The sequence below is a fragment of the Arthroderma uncinatum genome (assembly GCF_011692745.1).
Source record: "Arthroderma uncinatum strain CBS 119779 chromosome Unknown scaffold2, whole genome shotgun sequence".
Classification (NCBI taxonomy): domain Eukaryota; kingdom Fungi; phylum Ascomycota; class Eurotiomycetes; order Onygenales; family Arthrodermataceae; genus Arthroderma; species Arthroderma uncinatum.
Genome location: NW_022983864.1, coordinates 3,386,192 through 3,407,333, shown reverse-complemented (window position 1 = coordinate 3,407,333; position 21,142 = coordinate 3,386,192). Strand labels below are relative to the sequence as shown.

The 21,142-nt window shown below is 47.8% G+C and overlaps 5 protein-coding genes across 5 annotated transcripts; 3 read left to right on the top strand and 2 right to left on the bottom strand.

Moving 5' to 3' along the window:
- Positions 1–140: 140 nt before the first annotated feature.
- On the top strand, positions 141–1,131 carry GIQ15_03005 (mitochondrial 37S ribosomal protein MRPS9; the record flags this gene model as incomplete). Its single annotated transcript, XM_033550422.1, has 2 exons — positions 141–939; positions 1,040–1,131. 2 exons carry the CDS (start codon positions 141–143, stop codon positions 1,129–1,131), a joined length of 891 nt encoding a protein of 296 aa, XP_033407583.1.
- Positions 1,132–8,858: 7,727 nt separating this feature from the next.
- On the top strand, positions 8,859–10,193 carry GIQ15_03004 (uncharacterized protein; the record flags this gene model as incomplete). The annotated part of the gene is made up of 3 exons (XM_033550421.1): positions 8,859–9,687; positions 9,780–10,040; positions 10,105–10,193. 3 exons carry the CDS (start codon positions 8,859–8,861, stop codon positions 10,191–10,193), a joined length of 1,179 nt encoding a protein of 392 aa, XP_033407582.1.
- Positions 10,194–13,861: 3,668 nt separating this feature from the next.
- Positions 13,862–14,800, bottom strand: GIQ15_03003 (uncharacterized protein; the record flags this gene model as incomplete). The annotated part of the gene is made up of 5 exons (XM_033550420.1): positions 13,862–13,872; positions 13,955–14,289; positions 14,401–14,474; positions 14,597–14,649; positions 14,716–14,800. The coding sequence occupies 5 exons, from the start codon at positions 14,798–14,800 to the stop codon at positions 13,862–13,864; spliced, it is 558 nt and encodes a 185-aa protein (XP_033407581.1).
- A 580-nt stretch (positions 14,801–15,380) lies between these two features.
- Positions 15,381–17,355, top strand: GIQ15_03002 (uncharacterized protein; the record flags this gene model as incomplete). Its single annotated transcript, XM_033550419.1, has 3 exons — positions 15,381–15,542; positions 15,679–16,161; positions 16,213–17,355. 3 exons carry the CDS (start codon positions 15,381–15,383, stop codon positions 17,353–17,355), a joined length of 1,788 nt encoding a protein of 595 aa, XP_033407580.1.
- A 391-nt stretch (positions 17,356–17,746) lies between these two features.
- On the bottom strand, positions 17,747–19,406 carry GIQ15_03001 (SET domain-containing protein; the record flags this gene model as incomplete). Its single annotated transcript, XM_033550418.1, has 4 exons — positions 17,747–18,229; positions 18,284–18,514; positions 18,577–19,166; positions 19,253–19,406. The coding sequence occupies 4 exons, from the start codon at positions 19,404–19,406 to the stop codon at positions 17,747–17,749; spliced, it is 1,458 nt and encodes a 485-aa protein (XP_033407579.1).
- Positions 19,407–21,142: the final 1,736 nt, after the last annotated feature.

Sequence of the window (21,142 nt, the reverse complement as noted above, 5' to 3'; positions counted from 1 at the left end):
ATGGGTCATGTGATCTGTTTTTTTCACTCGCCGGAGACCTCAACTTTTTGTTGCTTCGAAGACGTCGAGAGATCGCTGGAAGAGACCATTCTGCACGCCTCTTCGCCAATTGAACCGACCGACATCTCGCCCCCCCCATCATGGCCTGGCAGAGACCAGCTCTGGCGGTCCGCGCTCTGCGAATCCCCCAGTGTCTGCGGCAGCTGGAGGCTCGACACCAACCCTTCTCGACTAACGCTACTTCCGCAAACGACACACACAATGCGGCTCCTCCCATCGATTTAAGCCAACTACTTTTGAGGCCTGCTCGCATAGTGCCCGCCTCGCCGTCCTATTTCACCGGATCTCCCAAATTTACAGACTACGAGTTGAAACTAGAGCATCTGCTGGACAAATATAAAGATTTACCCAAATTTGGACCCAGGGAGTCGCCGCGTGTAGCATGGCTCGTCAAGCCGCAGTTTTTGGAGAAAATCAATGAAGATATAGCCGTGTCGCGGTATGTGAGGATGATGAAAGGCTTGAAAATGCTGAACAAGATTCGAACGGAAGTGGTACCACAAGAAGTCACAGACTTTATAGGCGAATTCTCCATGCCGAGGAATCTTTACAACTGGGAGTTTGCTCAGAGGACACCGGACGAGCATGGCCGAGCTAGGGGTATGGGGAGACGAAAGACGGCCCATGCCACGGCCTATCTTGTTGAGGGAGATGGCCAAATTATAATCAACGGGAAAAATATCTCGGAGGTATTCCCCAGGATTCACGACAGAGAGAGTGCTATGTGGGCCTTGAAGGCTACAAACCGACTACATAAGTACAATGTATTTGCGGTTGTTCGTGGAGGTGGCGTCACTGGTCAAGCTGAAGCAGTTACCCTGGCTGTCGCAAAGGCGGCTCTTATTCATGAGCCTGGCCTGAAGTCTGCTCTGAGAAGAGGTGAGCTCCATTCCCTCATTATTGGTCGTTTATCAAGGATCTCGTTCCTTTATCGGTTGTTGTCTTATCTTGCATATGCTAATCTCGTTCTTCCATATAGCCGGTGTTATCAGAACCGATCCTCGTCAAGTCGAGAGGAAGAAACCCGGCAAAATCAAGGCAAGAAAGATGCCCGCCTGGGTCAAACGATGATCTCACCACCTGTCTCCGTTTTGTCCTACTTCTCGCTCCAATTGTGTGGCTATTCACAGGTTTATCCATCTAGCCATTTGCAACTGTACTTTATATATGTATATTTTAAAGGCGACTTGGGTAATAGGATTCTTTACTGTTCACAATTATTGTTCTTCGTCCCTCATCCTACCACCTCTGGCTTGGTGAGGAAGTACTTACCATGCTAACTCACGGTGCTCATATGACGACTTATGTATTACTTGCGTAAAACGCTCGACCCCTCATATGGCCCAAATAATCATTCCCCTTTCCTTGCTATAAGTCATCCACCCTCCGGCGGTGCGTTTGTTGAGTTATTGGTAGTAATATCTTAAATATTCCTCAGGTTGAGTATTATACCTCGTGTTCATCCTTTCGGACTCTTGACTCTTCACAAGGATAGGTGATATTGCAGCAGAATATACCAAGCCAAGCGTAGGCTTGCTTGCTAACTATGTATCAAAATATAAGGACACCGAGGAGTCCGAGAACCAGAATACCGTAGCAACAAGGTATAGATGCAGATATTTAATATCACCTGCCACGGCGCTGAGGATATCAACTAATTTCGGCCGTTTAACGGCCACATTCTTAGAACAAGTTTAGTCCCCTGACAAAATCCATGTACCATCTCGGCATTCTAAGCCAATACTAAACTTGGGATATGCAGAAGGATCGTGTTGGACCAGTAATGAATACCCCGAGAAAATCCTCTATGTAATATAGATAGCCCGTAATACGGGAATCGGTTACCACCAATAATATGGTCCGGCATAGACACTGGGGGAAAAGGTATCGTATTCACGTTAATGGACAGCAAGCGCCTCGTAGGTGTAATTGCCAACGTCTTTCCTATAATGTAGATATAATGGTATGCAGTCAACCAAAAATATTCACCACCAGGGCAATGCAGAATCTGGAATTTCCACATATAGCAATGAATCCACATAAGGTTACGGAGTAATCCTGGCAAGGTTGTAAAATCAACCATGAGTCGACAACGGTTTAGAAGCTAAGTCCAATGGCCGAATTCTCGGGATGGATTTGGGCATCGTATATGCATGAGGACTCGTCAGAACCGAAATAACGGCGGAAGCAGGGCCAGTCAGTAATTCACCCGAAAGGAGAAAGCCAGGGGGAGGATACTGGCTTAGCATCGACAGGAAGCTACCAATTGCTCAATGGATCGCTAATTAAATTCTTGGGCGTTTTTTTTGCACCTCCCATTCACCGTAGGGTCGGTTTGTCGGTTCGGGGTACGAGGAGCTTCTGAACAAGAGACCATTCATTTCGGCACATGGACTTTGAGTCAAGGCTACTTCAAAAATGTCTGGTTCATTTGTAATTTCATTTCCCTCTAATTTCGCTTGGTGAGGCTCTCGCCATCGTCGTAATACTATTTAGTATATGCGAATGCGACGGCTGCTCTTCTGCGACCTGAGTGTCCGATTAGGTATATATACTCTGGAGTATACCGAGTACTCCGTGCAGAGTATCAATTTTGATATCAAGGTTGCTGCGTTTAATATTCCTGACAGACAGCGGCCGTCGATTTCGATCAACGACGCAGATGGACGATCTCAGCCAAAGGTGTCACCTCCAACGTAACACTATCGTATCGACCTAGAATGTGGCGTAAATCCCATGTCGAGTCCTAATCGAACCAGTTGTATTGAGGCTAGAAAACTGAAAAAGAAGCCAGAAGCGCGGAAAAAGCAAATTGTACAATGACCCTTTCTTGATAACACTTTCGACCGCGGAGCATACTTCCGGTTCAGGAATCCTGGCTCTGAAACCTCCACCCCATTGGTATCACTCTTGTGAAGGGCGCGTGCCATAATGCCCTTGTTCACGCCGCTCCAGTGAGCTTTCACTCAGATGTAATCGCCGCCTTACCCCATATGTATCATCAGCAAGCCGCAGAGAGACGACATCTAAATTTCATCTTATCTAAAGGGGACCCCACTTAGAGTTGCAGGTTGGCTTGAAAATTATCCCGTAGCATCGCCTAATGCGTGATACTGATAGTTGTTACGGCGAGGCAAGCAGGGACCATTTCCAACCACAAGATTTCATCTCACCCGAGTACGGAGTACTCAGTATTGCTTTTCTCCATTCTTTGATATCAGTGGGTGGTAGTCGGCACATAGCAGCGGTTATATTTTATTCTTTTAAGATGCACGAAAAACAATTGCGTCTTCAGCTTAACGTATGAAGTACGGGGTACCTCGCACGTCAGATGCCAACAGTCATCACGCTGGGCCACTTCACATCTTCAGGTCTTCATGTTTTTAGGAGGCGATCAGTGCAATTTTAAACACTCTTAAGATTCACTAGGAGAAGGCTTGGACAAAACAGTTGAGGGGCAGGGGGGAATATCAAAACTGGTGTGCGGAGTTAGTATGAGACTAGATTTTCATTTGAGATTCGAAAGTAAGTACTCCGTTTGTACTCCGTTTGATGCAGCCGTTAGACAAAGCGTGGCTGGATTTCTGTGTGTTGCATCGTTAATGGGGGGTGTAACGATTCAATAGTTAACAATACTTAGTTGCTGTCACGGTTCCAAGTCTCAAATCTAGTGCCCATTTGATTAGCAAATTCTTATACATGTATATCCAACAAGGGGTTTGATCCATGCACTAAAATAGGCATAGGCTTTCAGGCAAGAAGCACATAAGTGGAGGAAATAAAGCGACGCTCCACACGGATATACGGAGTTCAGCTTAGCTCTTTTTTCCCATCATCATAACTAACTTCAAAGGAGAGTTCGTTATCGAGAGAGGAATAGTAATCAAGAAGTTAATCGAGGGTAACGGGGAAATGAGATCTCCAAATAGAGGAAATCAATCTTACAAAGACTTCTTTCTTCTTGGGCAAAAGCCGATGCATGTTAGAGTTCGTGGCTTGGTGCAACCGTCTCGACCAGTAGGACGTCAGGAGCTCAGCTCCATGCAGGTACGAAGAAGCTACATCCCGAAATGTACGTAAGAATATTCGGGGTAGCCGAACATCACCATTGGCCCCGCAGAGCGAGGCTAAGTATAGACATTGTTCGTGTATGCACCAGCCATCGCCCGAAAGCAAGTTAGCAACGTTCAAAATATCCTGATATCAAAAAGATCAGGCAGCTGGGTTGGATACCGATTGCCGAAGCATTGAGCCACGTTCACTTCAAATGCAAAGGGGCTGTAGTCGATAAGTCTTCGTATAGTACGGAGTAGTACTCCGGTACCGATTTCTGTGGAATACATACTAGAATGGCCCAATAAAAGCGGGCAGGGTTTGGCCATGGGTTCTGGAGCTAACATTAGCGACGTTATGTAATTTTATATAGCCTTGGTATATTGAGATGTTCTGCTGGGAAAATTGTTATTAATATCAACGGGCTTTGCATCCAAGTTTGCCGGTTGGATGGGTACGTTATTAAGGCCGTTGATGTACGTTTGTGAGGCAGCTTCCGACTGCGCTAGTATTCGCCATTGAGGCTTCTAGAAGTATTCTCGATATTCTAGGTTGAAGTCAGCTGCCATCCTAAAAGTGATCTGCAACGATAGCGAGGCCCTGATCCTCGGCTCTAAATAAAGACCTGAATGCCAATGTGTTCGCCACTCAGTATGGCATATATACATAGATTGGTCGACTTCAAGGTTCCCGGGGTGTTAGGTATCGATAAACAGAGCCAAATAGATTTGGCCAGTGTATGGCAGCTTGATGAATTGAGTAAACCCCGTACTTCGTCGACGATGAGCCTTTGGTTCAAAGTGTGGAATACTCCGCAGAAGAGGGTTCTTTCTTGTAGCCGCGGTTATGGTTTAATTTGAGATGCCAGGGAGCACCAGATGGATGATGCTATGTATGGACTCTCCGTACCCTGCTCTGCGAAAGAAGAGTGATTCGTTTTTCAGGCCATATCAGTAATGCCGGGATATTTAGCCTTTTGGGGCGCCGTTTTACCGACCACAGCGAGAGGAGACTTCGGAGTTACTCCTGCCCCAGACTTCTTGACGATGTTCGCTTCCGTTAAGGTTGTCATAATGACGTGCTCACGAGTTCGCTAAACTCCTGTGGGTCCTTGACCGGTTGTAATGGGGTTTGGGATGTGGTAAGAGTTTCCTCACAAGGTTATGAGTAGAGTGAATCGTACTCCGTCGATACGGGTGAGTAGGGGAAATATGCAGATCAAGAGAGGGAGAGGGTGGGAAACTGGTTGCTTGTTGCTGAAGATGTCGGCAATTCAGTTTATTTCCTTTTTCTTTTGAAAATACGAGGCAGCTACTGGCATTTTTGAAATAAATACGGGCCGGCACGAAAATCGAATGGCTACCCGCGAACCGGCTGGGTGGGCAAAAGTCCATAGATGAAACCTTGCGCTGCCAACTGCCTCGTTCGGCCTGCTTGGTAGTCTATCTCTACCTGAGAGCTGAAGCTGCGACCGCTATCTCGAAACTAGGCATTGCACCAGATTAAAGGTGCCCGTAGAAACGCTCCGTAGATCGTGGACGTGGCGCCTAAAATGCCATGGACCACGGAAACGTCTGTTCCGCAAGAGGGAGCGAGGATGTCTTAGTATGATGCTTCTGCTAAGACTTGATAGCCATGAACCATGTTTCATCTACACTCCCAGGTTCTCAGACCAGGCCGCTCGGGGGACGCCGTGTATGGGCCCATCGAGATCGCTTCCGGGAGGAGCTCCCTCAAGTCTAAGGGGTGGATTCCACGGCATCTGTCTAAGCTTGCTAGGCGCTGTCCCTTTCCTGGTGCTGCTGGTGCTGGAGGGTCTGGAGACCGGCGTGGGTTGTCGGGCGTGGTTGCGGGTTGTTTGCTGGAGAAGCAGGAAAAGAAACAGTTGACGTTGGAATAAAAGACAATCGCGGGTGGAGCTTCGAAGCGTCGCATTTCCCAACTGGGAAAACGACCCAAGAGCCTCATCCACCTCCGCAGCTTTTGCTCAACTCCAACATCCTCAGCTCCAGCAGGCACTCAAAAGGGCCTCAGACCTCGGCAAGAGACATCATGTTTCGCAGGGCTCAGCAGGTCGACTGGCCAAGCTGGCTCTCGAGCACTCGCAGCATGCACGTTATCGCAGGGGAGCCGGTAGCTCGTCACGGCCCCATGTCGCGTATCAATTGGTAGCTGAATCGCCGGTGTTTCTCCTCAAAAGGACAACGGATTCTGACACTTCGATCGACTGGGTCATATTTACGGTGAGTGTTAAAAGAACAGAGTATTGAAATTACCCACGTGTCCTCTGCTTGCATTGATCTAACAAACGCTATCAGGAAGCAAATTGTCTCGATCCGAGATTGACGTGACAAATCTCGCACACTGTGGATATCACATCGCTCTCAACAAAAGAGCTATACAGCTAAAGCAATGGGCCCTTGGCGGGAGCTACACGCTGTCCTTCGGGAAGAAGAAAATACAAGACCTGCCACTTGCTACGAAGAAGCAACGCTGCATATAAGCAGAGGATGATGATGACGACGACGACGACGAGAAAAAGGAGAGAAGGAGAGAGAGCATGACCTGCATCGGAGAATCTCGTATCGACCAGAGCTCTCGCGTTTCCTGTAGCGTGGGAGATCCTCCTAACTAGAAGATGGCTGGGAAAGATTCATTGAGCTTGCCAGCGAACGAATTAAGGTGCCTTCCGCGAAATGGTACCTGAAACTGGTTGACCGTTTCTTCATAGGACATGGAGATGAAAACACTCCACTCAGCTTCATCTGCTGGATGCTCCACTAATTAGGTAACCCAATCCTCCGTACGGAGGTACAGCGCCTGTTTCGCTTGGTGGAATTTCTTGCTTTGACTTTTGCCTTTCTTTTTTTTTTTCATTCTTCGTTCCTTTTGCTCCTGAAACCCCCAACCCGCGATGCACTAACGTCAGGCGATCAGACCAGATTCGTTTCTCCACTATGACATGTTCCTGATTTCTGCTTTTGATGCCTGCTCCGATCACCTCCAGCGTGCAAAAGAAAAATAAATCCGTATTTTTTTCTTGCTTGCCCAGGCCGGATCCCACGACATGTTGTGGCCCCAAATTCAAATTAAGAAGAGCAAGAGAGGCGCCAATTCGCTCTCTACTATGCCGGTATCCCGATATCTACGCTACTGTCTCAGTTCCTGATCGGCTGATCTCCCATCCTCTCACATTCCAGAAGGCGTCTTTAAATTAGACTGCAAATTGCACAGAAAGCAAAAATTGGCTGCTCACTAGCAAGGGTTGAATCGAGGAATGATCGCCGTTAAGCCATCGGCATTGGCCAATCATCGTCCTGGTCATACCTGCAAAATGGTGAATGATATCTTCTCATTCATACCCTGCCAAATCGGAACCTTTTGTTCTTTTTTTTTTGTGGCGTTGATACCGCTTCGATACTGGATCGAATGTTGACCGCTAAACTCCTGGGCGAACCCTCCCTCGCATCCGTCCTATCTTTCAGCATATTTTATGTTAGACCGATATGCAGGCCGAAAGTCTGGGTCAGAGCAGATCCATTGCCCAAAAAGTAAATGATCAGAATAGGTCTGGAAGTGAACTGATTAATCCAGGCCACCCAGCCGCACCATAGACGGAGTACGGAGTATACAAACAAAAGTCGAGCGAGCCACGGGGCTTACATCCGGTTGCATACTACGTGCCTGGAACTTTTTTGTTTGCCCATAAGTTTGGGTTTAGGCTACCGTGAGTTGCGTTCTAAGCGCTCAATGAACCGCCAGCTTGCGTCTTCACCTCCTTATACTTCCGCTCGTCTCGCATTATTCTTTCCACGCAACGAGTATGCGAAATAGGGGCATCCGGCTGGTTGAAACTAAGTTTCATAAGGCTCAGTGTTTCTCCACATCGACAGTCCACCAGTTCCGAAGTTGGGTAAAAAGCAATCCTAGGCGGTTCATATATTATTACGCCACCTCCAGACTTTTGAAAATAATATCTCAACCGATGTATATACCCCGCCTCTACTGAATCTCTTTTGAAGGAGACTTCTAGCTTCACCAGCCGCTGTCAGTTGACGCCTTCCCACGACAATCGCCTTCACCCTGACTCCTACTTCATCGGTATCTCGGTTCACTACACCTGAACATTGCTTGGTGATTTACACCGAGCCCACGCTCGTTATATCCGCTATCAGACAGCCACTCACCCATTTATCACCTGAACTGTGTTTTTTATATAATTCATATCTGATATAATTGTCTATTGGGAATTCTAACATTTATGACGAGAGAGCATATCACGATTTATCCTTCCCCGACCTCAAAAACGCCGATTACTTAATACGCTCGCCATTCCTTTGACACCTGCATTGCAAAGTCTTCCACGTCTATCTTGTTCTCGCACTGATCCTCTCGTTGATTGTTGCGTTTTAGCGGCCCTCACTCAGTTTGGAATGCAGCGCTATTTCTCCTAATCCCTTCCTTCGGCCGATTCAATCCCATTTGAATCTTCTGGGCTTCAGAATACAGTCCATTGAGCCAGACCGAGATATAGCTAGATCAATTCTACGTTCATTCTACGCCGCAGCATCGAGGTTCTTCCCTCACAGCCCAGTCACGAACAGTCCTACAGAGGGATAGTCGAGCTGGCTACGCGAACGAGAAACGTGGAATACTACGCCAGCCCCCCAATCTCGCCTCCGACGCGTCGACCCTCACATCTCGAGCCGTCGTGGGGTGGGAGCGCTATAGATCAATTTAGGGGGATGGATGGCGGCGACAGTCATCCGCAGAAGAAGTATGACCCTTCCTACCTAGGAGGTCGGGTAATCCGAGACACACCTGGAACCTCCGCAGACCGATTTAGACAACCTCAACAATCGACATCTGCTAGAAGAGGGCCGCTAGAAACTGCCGTGGCTCCTCAGGATGGAAGTGCGCCTCTTCCCCCTTACGGCGGGTTTGAATACTCCGAATCAACCCCATACAATGCTTCACAACTACAAGGCGGCTCGTTGCAATATCAACAAGGATTTTCCAATTCAAGAAACCCTCCGCAGTCAGCACAACCGCAGTCAACACCACAAGAACAACAACAACAACAACAACAACAACAACAGCGGCTACAGCAATATGACCACAATATGGTTTATAACATCAACCCCCATGATCAACAACAATCTTCGTACTACCAGCCGCGGCATTCTGCAGCCATCGAGGTCTTAGCAACTCAATTTGGAGTTCCACAATATTTCCCTCCTGACGAATCTACAGCAGGCGCAGGTGCTTCAGCACAGTACTTAAGTCCACAAGACCAGTCACCTGGTTTTCCTCAACTTCCCCCAGTGAGTCGGCCTGGTGTGGCGACATCGTTTGCTGAGAGCATGTCGGGATTCAATTCTACTTCTGGACCCGAGTCCCATGGAAGGCAAGATGCAGCTCAACCACGATCCTCTGGTCTTGACGAAGCGTACAATCGGTATCAGCAAACTATAAGACAAGCATTCTATGATGTTCGAGCGGGTCGGCTTGCTAGCGCTAGTGATTCGATGCTTGAGATGTCAGAATGGTTACTTGGAAATGCGGTGGAACTGGGTAAGCATATGACTTCTCATCGATGGTGCACTCTGGGTTTTCTGCGGGACCTTGAGTGCACAATATATTTTCGAGCTAATAGCTGATTCTAGGACTGATTCGTGATCAAGAAGACCTTCACGCTGACCGAATTGACATGTGGAATAACTTTAATACGTGCTGGCTTGCTATTTGCCAAAAGCAAAAGGATACCACACAGGAGATGTTCGATACGGGTGTTCGCTCTGCAGAACTTCTAAGTGAAGACACCTTGCAAAAATTGGGAAGGGAATTGGTCCGACTCTGTGACAAAATGGAGCAGTACGGCTTAGTTGACTATCAAATGGGGGTGTGGGAGGAAGAGATTTTATGTGGTGAGTGCCTACGTTTTCGCAAATCATAACTAAGGTGCCATAATCTGATTCAATCAAAATATAGTGCTAGGACAATGCTTGGATCTTCTTGAAGGACACGACGATCCCGGCGCATCGAGCAGCAGGAACCGACCTCCAGCGACTGATCATTAACTTGATTTATCATTTAGCCCGCATCGACCATTGTCTCGTCGCGATTGGACCACGTAATGTGAGAGATGGAGCAATGTGATTTTCAGGATTGCACGTCAGCGCAGCTTGTTTCACCAAACTCGTTAGCTAAGGCAGCCCGGAAACGTCCCGACTTGAGTTCCACCCGGTTATGCATCCTGCATGAATTCATACCCGTCATCCCCTGGCTAGATTTGCAATGCTCCACGTCTCCAGTGGTTGATTCTGACGGAAGGATGACTTTGCGTTTCATTCAATTATTTCGATATCGCACACATTTATAATCCTACGCTTGCTACGTGTGACGGCCGTCCTCTCCTATTTAATTTTTCCTTGGTTTTGGCATTCTAGTCCTCACAAACGAAGCATCAGCCATTCAACGTTCTAGATTTAGAGGGAAATAGAGCGGTGGACCGATCGGTGCATTTTGGATTTTGGATTTTTTGGTTCGACACACGTTTACATGCACGCCCTCCGCCCTTCGCTATGTGACCTGTCTCGCCAAATTCGCTGAATTCTCCCACAGGGCACCAGAACTTTCTAGGATCAATTTTGGGGCAAAAAGTGGTGGGGGTCACATTTTTTTATAGATGGTGGAGCAGCAGCCTCGAAAGCAGCCTCCATCCAATTCTCTTTACCGCTCTTCCCGCCCCCCTACCTCCTTTTCTCCCGTCTCTGCGCGTTTATCAGTTTCCATGGAGTTTTTTGCTGCGTTTCTATGCATTTTATGCATTGTTTCTACAGTTGGTCTTTCCCCTTCTCTCTTTCAATCGACCGTGACACCTCAATCCTCTTTCAATTTTACGACTTTGTCTTCTCGACCTGGGGTATGTTTTGGTTTACTTGCAGTGATAAAAGATACCCATTTTGCTTTTCTTTCAAATTATTAGATTGGGGTTACATTCTATTCTTCCTTGCATTATACTTACTCTATATCGGGAAAGTGGGATTATTGGATGATGGGAGTGGGACGGAGTCTGAAGCCTTTTTATATATGTGGACGGGTTAGGGAGCGCAAGGAATGGGTCGGAATCACCAGATGGTTATCCATATTTAAGAGGGAGAGAAAAGAAAACCCACGCAGAGAAACAGTGTACGCTTATACCCGGACTGTGTATACGTACAAAGCAACTCGTTCTCCCTGCTATTTTGTTGCACAACAGGGCCTTGTTTCTCTTATCCATTCCTCCGTTTCTTCTTGTTGTCATCGTCGAGTTGGTTTCTTTTTCTTCCGGATGGCTGCATAACGAAATTAAGAATTTAGCTATATGGCCCGTTATTTTGGTTACTCGGCTTCCCTTCTTGTATCTCCGGTTCCTCCTACTTAATGTATTATTTATAATTTCTTTTGTGTGTGGCTCCTGTTTCTTCCCTCCCTACTTTGAAACGTCGGCCTTGTTTCCAACATCTCTTAGCCTATATTTAATAAGCCTGCTTGTTCTCAAATCCGTCTCATTAATCCCCGCTGCCAACTGTCAAGTTTATGCATGTTTTTCTTTCTTTTATTTAATTTTATATCTGATCTTGATTTTTTATACTTTTTCTTTCGTATTCAGCAGTACAAACAGATATCTACCTGCCAATGCTAATAAAGCAAGTGAGACAACAAGCTAAGAATAAGCTGGCAGAATGCCCTGAAAGCACATCTCCACCTTGTATTCCGTTTAATTTCAAGCCCGGGGCAGATATCGTGCTTCGATCGATGGTTAGTGGTATACGGAGGAAAACCCCGGATCTTCATGCCTCTTGATGGTACCGAACGGAAGAGCTTCCGAGACAATTCCTACACATATTAATCACTCTGAGGCATTTTCGAGATGGACGCGATGCTTGGCCTCCAGGACAAGTTGTGTTAAACCCCTAGGATCGCACATGGTTCTGGGGTTGACAACGTCCCTTAGGTGTTTCAGGAACAGAGTCTATCCAGCAGATGAGCTTGATGAGCTTGAAGACAACCCTGGAACGTCGCTCCTCGAAGGCATGAATGGCCGGCCGTCTGTGCCTTCTCACTCCAAGCTTTGAAAATTCGTATCTCACGGGAGTGTATGGAGTAGGGCGCGGCCTATCTGGGCCGCCGATAAGGGCTCATCATAGTAGACCCCTCTTTGCCACCCTGGCTGGTTGAGTTGATCGATGTTACCAACCATGTCCATGTCTTTTCGTCGAGGTACATCCTAGCTCGAAGCTTTGATAGGCTGATGTAGAAGCTGTTGGAAATTGGACACCTAGTGTGCAAACCCTGACGGCGATTCAGGCACGGCCTTTGCCCTTAAACTTTGCCAAACGGCCTGACGTTGGAAAGAAAAAGGTTCTTGAAGCATGTCCGAGGAATTGACGGCCTCACGCTAGACGCTAGTCGTCGGTGTGTACTCCGTACGCCGTACATACTTAGTATGGCCCCCAAGGGTACGTAAGTTCCTTGAGCCTCTGCGACTCCACCGCAATGCAAGTAAGTATATTGACCTGCATATTATCATGGAAAGAGAAAGCATAATATCTTGCGCGGGAGTGGAACATATGCCGTTTGGCTGATGGGCATGGTGCGTGCCCATTTTGCATGTCAACACTGTATGCTAAAAGTGTTCTGGGTATCCAAATTTCATCGACCCACCTAGAACGGTGAAGAGCAAGATGGCATCCTCGGGTAGCAGGCGAGCTTTTATCCCTTGTCATTAAAGAAGAGCGGCTTGAGCCAGGGAGGTTATCTGTCCCGTCGTGTTATATATATGCAACCAGTTTCCGGTTCGAGCTGTGCAGGCTTCGGGCATTCAGGTCGTACTAAACCACGGCAATGGGCCAGTCGAACCCCGAAAACTGACATGAGGGCTGCTTCCCACTTTGTTTGTCCGACTTCAATATATTTTTTTGTGTGTCTCATGGTAGCCGTGTATGACATTGCATTGTCGTTGGTGGCATCTGCATCCTGTATAAGGGGGACGCGATAAGATGCCAAGCGGGCCGAGTCATGATTGCTGTCGTCTTGGACTCGAAGCTTCATGCTGGCCCTAGTGCTACTATTCATATTGTTCAGTGATGGGTGGTGGTGGAAAGTCCCTGTGGATGGAGATACATCTCAAGATAAGGTTGTGGGGGACAGACCTTAACCGAACAAATGGTAAATGAAAATGTCTCAAGAATAGAACCACTCCTTATCTTATGTTAACTAGAAAAGGATACTTACTACAATATATATAAGCCGGGAATGTTCACATATTAATGGTCGATCCCCGTTGAAAAAAAGATGGTGGATGTCTATCCATCTCATCGGACAATATCAGGGATATCAGATGTTCGTCATTCAGGCTACATATTTTATCCACATTTGCTATCTCCAAATGGGGCACCACGAGGAAATATAGGTCGCATAGTCCAGTTCTGATATTGAAACTCTTAAGTACAAGTCCGTGGAGTGGGTTTACCTGGGTGTTGGTTGTCGGATCAATTTGGTCTCAGCTGCTTTCCAGGATTCTATAGAGCCGTAATAAACATCTATATTTTGGTTGGGTGGTATCGTAGGTAATCGTCGTCGCATGTTGTAGCAGAGAGCGGGATCATATCAAAACATCGTTTTAAGCGGAGCGAAGTAGAAGTCGCCTGAGGAGTAGTCGTAAATCAACGCCAAAAAAACAAAATAAACACAAGTCGTATCATTAAAATTGATCTGCCAAGAGGTTAGAAGATGACAATATCAATTTCACCGCATAAGATATCACAATGTGAGATATGAAAGACATAAAACGTACCCAAAGTCATACTCATACTGATGTCCGTATTCTCGACCATCCTGGTAAATTCTTCAAAGCTTATTTTCCCGTCTCCGTCTTGATCAGCTTCCATGATCGTTTTATCCACAATTTGTTGTAGTTGGTTATCCTTCAAATTGCTGCCAACCATCATCTTCAGCACGATAAACAATTCGCCGTTTGATATGTATCCATCGCGATCGATGTCGTACACTTTGAACGCAAATCGGAGCTTTTCTTCTTTGTTCCCCTTGGAGCTGAACGCCGACAATCCGGACACAAATTCTTGGAAGTCCACATCACCCCCACCATCTTCGTCAAAGATTGCGATCATTCTAATCCACGTTTGCAATTATTAGCTCATAAGTCCGAACTTTTAAGAGTATGCGAGCGCGATTGAATATTTCTGAGAGCTGCGCGCCAGCTGACTTGGGGGGGGTTCGTACCGAGTAGCCAATGGGTTGGACGAAACTTGTGGTAGAGAAAGGAATTCATCGCGCTCGATCGTGCCAGAATTATCCTATTTGACAAAAGAGCCAGTGAAGAGAGATTTAGCGAGCTGTGACCACACATAGGCCATCATTTCAACCGGTCGGTCTCCTATCGACTGCTTCCCACGTGAAGTGTTCGCCGAGCACTCACTTTGTCTAGCTTCATAAAACGCTTCCGTAGCCTATCAACCTCATCCCGATCAACTTCACAAGGAGCAGTTAGTGACCGAAGTTGTGAAGTGACTGGCAGGAAGAGCAAGCAGAACATACAGTTTGACGCTGACACAATCTTGTCTAGGACCTGGGTGCTAGAGGGGTCTGCTCCAGGCTCCCCAGCGGCGCTCTCTGAAGCCATAACGCACCGAGTAAATAGAGGGTGGGGTGACTGCAAGAAAGAAAGTTGACCGTGCGAAAGTTGCTATATTCTTTGAAAGTAGTGAAGCTAAAGACAATGACCCTTTTCGCTGCCAGCTAGAGCGCCGACGAGCGCTGGAGTGCGTACAGAAGTGCGTATGGAAGTGTGTATAGAAGCGTGAAGTGAAGGTGGTGTAAGGAGGAGCAAAGTGGTGGTGACGTCCTATTCGGGCGATTCAGGGCAGGCGGTCGCGCTAACCCGATCGGGCAAGCCAGCGTCACTGGCGATTTTGATATTGGAGCAGGCCGCGCTAGCCGCATCTGGAAGCCCTAGCGGCCCATGCGCTGGCCCAGACTACCAAACTGCGCCCAAACAGCCCGATTTGTAGCGTCATGGACAACGTCAACTCATCAAAACACCGCCTTGCCACCACATTCCCGACAGCATTATCTCCCCCCCACGACGCTCGATCTACACGAAACCACGCTCATTTTACTGTCCATGACCAGACCTACCGTTTGAGACCTGTCTTGGGGTTCCTTCCGCTCATGAGAGGTCCCATTTTCGCCATCCGAGAGTCATGTCACGGCTTGGGGGGATGATGAGGGCTACGCGTCCGAAAAAACTCACCCCCAAGCAGCCGATACCGATATTTCGAGAGGACCAGATTGATCTTACCGAAGATGATCCGCAAACTACACTACAATCTATCGAAACGGGCGTGGAAAAGGCCGAAGAAACCGTAAGTGTCTCCAAAGTCGAAATTTTCAAGGGGTTGCCTGGGAAATATCACGTGATATAAGGAACAAACAGGACCAACCTATATCGACGAATCAGGAAGGTGAAGATGGAGGGCTAACGTTGGTCGCGTTCAATAGGAATTCCATCTGCAAGCTGCGATAAATGCCACCGCGTTTGGGAATACCGCGCAGACGCATATCCCGACGCCGGAAACTGTCCAAAGTTCGGTCCAGTATGACACGCTCTACCAGCCTATATTTTCGCAACCCGCGACGTATATCCGGTTCTCGTCGACGGTTGAAGACTGTAGCGGGTGCGGGTATAACCTTGTGGAACAAGATGATGTCGCCTTGAAGATAATGAACCAGAAGCGGGACGCATCGACACAATGCACGGAGGACCAATTCGAAGAGGTGATGAGCTTCTTCGAGGAGACAGCACAGGCGAAACAACCGTTTGCTTCTGTCGATAACCCCCCTGTAGTATCGTATCCAGAGATGGAGGAGTGCTTTGACGGTATGATACACGAAAAGCTAAGACCTTTCGTGAGAGAGATCTATGAGAGTTGGAAATCGAGGAGGACAGCGTCCGGGAACCGGCCGCTACAGCCGACTCTAAAGGTGAGTAAACCAATTGAGCCGTGTCGCCAGCATATGCTTATATCTCTGCAGTTTGAAACCGGGCAAGACACCGACGATGGTGACCCATATGTTTGTTTCCGCCGTAGGGAGGTCCGACTGGCTCGAAAGACCCGAGGTCGAGACGCACAGAGTGCTGAGAAACTCAGGCGCCTTAGAAAAGAGCTAGAAGATGCCCGACAGTTGATAGCTATGGTCCAGCAACGTGAACTTGGGCGAAAGGAAGCGTTGGCCACAGAAAGGCAGCTGTTCATGCAACGCTCCGAGGTCAAGCAGATGAAACGGAAACTTGGCATCAAGGATGATGATGAGGATCTCATCAACCAAAAGGTAAAGTCGAGTTCCGATGCCATAGATCCCCGTTTCATCATCGCTGACCCTTATGCACAGCCAAAGAAGAAGCCCACAGAGGTTCCCGTTATCCAGCGACCAAGTGTTCCACAGCTGCGTGTGCCTTCACGCGCTGGTGGCCAGCTTGGCGAAGACCTGCAACTGCTTGAAGATGTTCAGGCAGATAAGGAGAATGATATCCTGCGAGAAATTAAGCAGAATGTCGCAAAGCATGCCAAATGGAACGAGGGTTATGTAGATATAACTCGGGCTCCACTTACTCCAACCACACCGCAAGGATTCGATGCTGAATTCCGACCAGCAATCACCCACGAGTACTTGCCTACACCTCCAACTTCAGAGAGCTCTGAACGCATGCGGGACGTGCACGGCATTCTACCGTTAGAGACCCAATGGTCAGCACTCAGGCAGCAGAGCCCGTCGGAGGACGATTCGAATAGACCGACTCCATCTTTCCGTCGGCGTGTGGGCCGTGGGGGTCGTGTTCTCATTGATCGCAGAAATCTTGCCTTTCGTAATAAGGACGGTATCGATCCGATGAAATTCGATAGGTTCAAGTATGATCGCGATGATGATGAAATGGACATCGTGTATGAGAAGGACGAGTTTGATATCCAAATCATGCAGCATCGCGCGTATCTGTCGGCGAAGGCCAGGGACCAAGCCATAAGTCAAGCTCAATTGCAAGCTCAGGCGCAGTCCCACGGCCAACAACCCTTGAACGGCAGACGGTTGCAGGGTGCATCTCCTGCTCCTGGCCACAATAACGTTAATCTCAACTCATCAAATATAGCAACGCAGAAAAGTCCGCACACTGTGTCTTAATCACTCACCTTTATTTCAAGCCGTCACATATACCTCCTGTTGTCATGTTCCCGCTTTGCGGTCTCCCCATACCCCACCCCTTCTCTGTTCTGTGATCCGTACGCAGACACCTACCTCTCACCATATCATGCCTTGATTTTGATGCTTCGCGCTAGGCTTAGCTGAACTGAGCATCGTGCTCATTGTTCGTTTGTGTACATATTAGAAACGTCTGGGGACGAGCTATTTTATCAGCAAATCAATGCAAAAAAATTCGAAAGATTCAGCCATCCCGGGGCCTTCCACATTTATATTCGAATATTGTGTGTGTGTGACATGCGTTTGTGTGTGTGTGTGTGTGGGGGGGGGGGGGGGGGGGGGGGGGGGGTGTTGTATGGTAGGGTCGGTCGACTCAGAATTGTCTTTGTCTCTTGGAGCTGTTCTCAACATTCGTCGTTCCACGCTTCGTAGATCCCTGTTGGCCTTGTTGCATCAAGTAAGTATCCAATAAGCTCAAAACCTGAGCAAGAATTTCCTTTTCTCCCTTTCTAACCTGCACTGCCATCTTCTTACGGCACAGATTTGCATCGTTAAAATGGCCACCTTGCTCTTCAAGATATCGAAGTATCTGTTCATCTTCCTGGATTGTCGTAGGGTATTCAGTCTGTCTATGGGTAACTAACGTCCGGAGAAGGGATGCTTCTGAGCCCGAAAACACGGGCTTCGGGGCTTTATTTTTTGTCTTAAGCTGGTCTAGATCTTCCGCCGGTAGGCTCAAGGTCCGAAGAAGAATTAGGAAATCTTCTGGAATTGCGTCCTTTAATGGTTCGCCGTCCGAAATTCGAGGGATACTGTATCCGTCCTCGAGCATATCAAGGTTGTCTAGGAACTCAAGCTGCAATACAGTTAGCAAATTATCACTATATAATTTCCAATTCTGACTGCATACTCGAGGATTAGATGCGCTAGGGCGGCTGTCTGGCAATCCAACAACTTTGCAGATGCCGTCCAAGGAAAACTCGACGACATCGTATTGGGCATAATTATCCGTAACATAACCGTATCGTCGAAGGAGGTCTGCTCTTGGGAGTTCACCATAGTCGTTGAAAATTTCTTCACCAGCGTGTATATTTTTGATAGCCTTCATCACGAACGACCCTTCTTCTTGAAACAAGCGGGCCTATTGTTGCAAAATTAGCGCTATACAGAAGGAGCTAAGTGAGGTCAAATTCTTTTACTTACGTTGTTCCTCTGTGCGTCTGCGTTGAAGATATCGGCTAGAGGCACCATACCCTTCGCTGGCTCGTCTTCATCATCTGTCATGTAGCCGTCTTCAGCCGAGCCCTCATCTGCATCCTCAGTCTTCTCTATGTCAAATGCATATGCCATTATCAGACTGCCCATACGATGAGCAAGACACAGTAAAGCATGCTTGCTATCAGGAGAGTCGAACGGAGGCATGTCCGACCTGGGTGGAAAGTGATGGGGGTTGGCCAGGATTAACGGGACGACCTTCTGAAGGATCGTCTCGTCAGCAGCAGCCTTGCCAATTTTATTGACCACTGCACTGCCTTGAAGCTCGTGCAGTTGCTCATCTGTCCAGAACATCAACGTATCAAAGCTGGTGGGGAGGATAAGAAAGTATGGTGCCCATCTCGACTGCCGGCCCTGGTAGTACTCGTAGATCATGGCGATGATTAGCGACAGCCAGGGTCCAAGTTCTTTATCATTTAGACCTAGAACCTCCCTCGCCTTGGAATTTTGCACGCTGAGTATCAAATCTTCGGGAATGACAAAGAGCTCTTCATCTTCGGCGATGTCTTGCACGGCGCCTAGTCTAAGAGGTCAGCAATCCGATGACTTTTTTGACGTTTGCTGGTAGGCATCACTTGAGAATCCTGCAAGCGAGTTTACTTACAGACACCTCTACCGGCTCCAGTAGACCTCAGATCAGCGATACGGATGTTGGGGTGCACCTTGAAGTGAGGGCTGCTTTGCTGCAGCCAGAGCATGAAGTCATCTGACAGCTGGTTGAACTCGTCATGGTCTTCTAAGTCCATCGACATGGACATGTTGCGAGGAGGGGCCAGGCCGCTGCAAACAGACAGATACAAGACAATGACTTGGCCACCCTTCCCTTCAGGCCGGAGAAGCAAACAATGTCTGAACAGGAGATGAATTACCAGCTGGTTCGTAGAGCAAAAGATGGTGGGTGTGTGAACAATATGTCTGTGCTGTCGGATAAACTTACGGATAAACTTCCCCCCATCGGAAGCTGTAAAAAAAGAGAGTAGATCACGTGGTGCCCCACTGGTATCGATAAGTTTCCTGCTCGCCAAAAAGGCAACTTCCATCGACTAACATTTATATAGTTCTTCGATGCCTTGCTAGCCAGCGAGGATAGGATAAAAGGGAGCCACGATGATTGCTATTGGTCTCGAGGGTTCCGCAAACAAACTGGGGGTTGGGGCTATACTCCATCCTAACGATGGCGGCCCTCCCCAGGTCCTCTCTAATGTTCGACATACATATGTATCCCCGCCAGGTGAAGGGTTCCTACCAAAGGACACAGCCAGGCATCATCGCAAGTGGGTTGTAAGCCTGGTGAAGCAGGCCTTGAAAGATGCCAAAATTGGCGTCGCCGATGTGGATTGCATATGTTATACCAAAGGCCCAGGGATGGGTGCTCCCCTCCAGAGCGTGGCATTGGCCGCGAGAATGCTGAGTTTATTATGGGGGAAAGAGCTTGTCGGTGTCAATCACTGTGTTGGCCGTACGTATTATACATTTCTCCCCCTTTTTTATTTGGTTTTTGGTTGATTCCGGATGGTTTATATCCTATACATATGCGGCTCCGTGTAAACTCTGGACTAACGTGGTAACTATAGATATTGAAATGGGCCGATATATAACCGGCGCAACAAATCCTATTGTCCTTTACGTCTCTGGAGGCAACACTCAGGTAATTGCTTATAGTTCGCAACGGTACAGAATATTTGGTGAAACGCTAGACATCGCCGTGGGAAACTGTCTTGATCGATTCGCTCGAACGTTACACATATCCAACGACCCCGCACCGGGATATAATATTGAACAGTTAGCCAAGAAAGGCAAAAGACTAGTTGAGATTCCTTATGCTGTGAAAGGGATGGATTGCTCTTTCTCAGGAATATTAGCTACGGTTGATGCATTGGCGACATCGTACGGGCTGGGTGGCGAAGAACAGGCCAAAAAAGATGCCGCTGACGAAGTGGCTCGAAGTGCAAAAGTTGAAGCAGTTGGTCCACTCGAGAACGACGACGGAGTTGTCACACGCGCAGATCTTTGTTTTTCGCTCCAGGAAACTGTGTATGCCATGCTTGTGGAAATCACAGAGCGTGCGATGGCACATGTAGGCTCGAAGGAAGTTTTGATCGTCGGCGGAGTGGGATGCAACGAGCGTCTCCAGGAGATGATGGGAATTATGGCCCGCGATAGAGGTGGAAGTGTATATGCAACTGATGAGCGGTTCTGCATTGATAACGGTATAATGATTGCCCAGGCTGGGCTGCTGGCTTATCAGACGGGATTCCGCACGAAGCTAGAAGAGTCTACATGCACCCAGAGATTTAGAACGGATGAAGTCTTTGTGAAATGGAGGGACTGACTGTGTTAGTTAGCTCTAACCTTTCACATACCACGGAGTTATGGCATGGCGTTGCGGAGATTAATCGGAATTACAGGAGGATAGGATATCATGTTACTAGAGCCACACATCCAGTGTATATATCTTTGTACAACCGTCTTAGATGATATTCATTATGATATT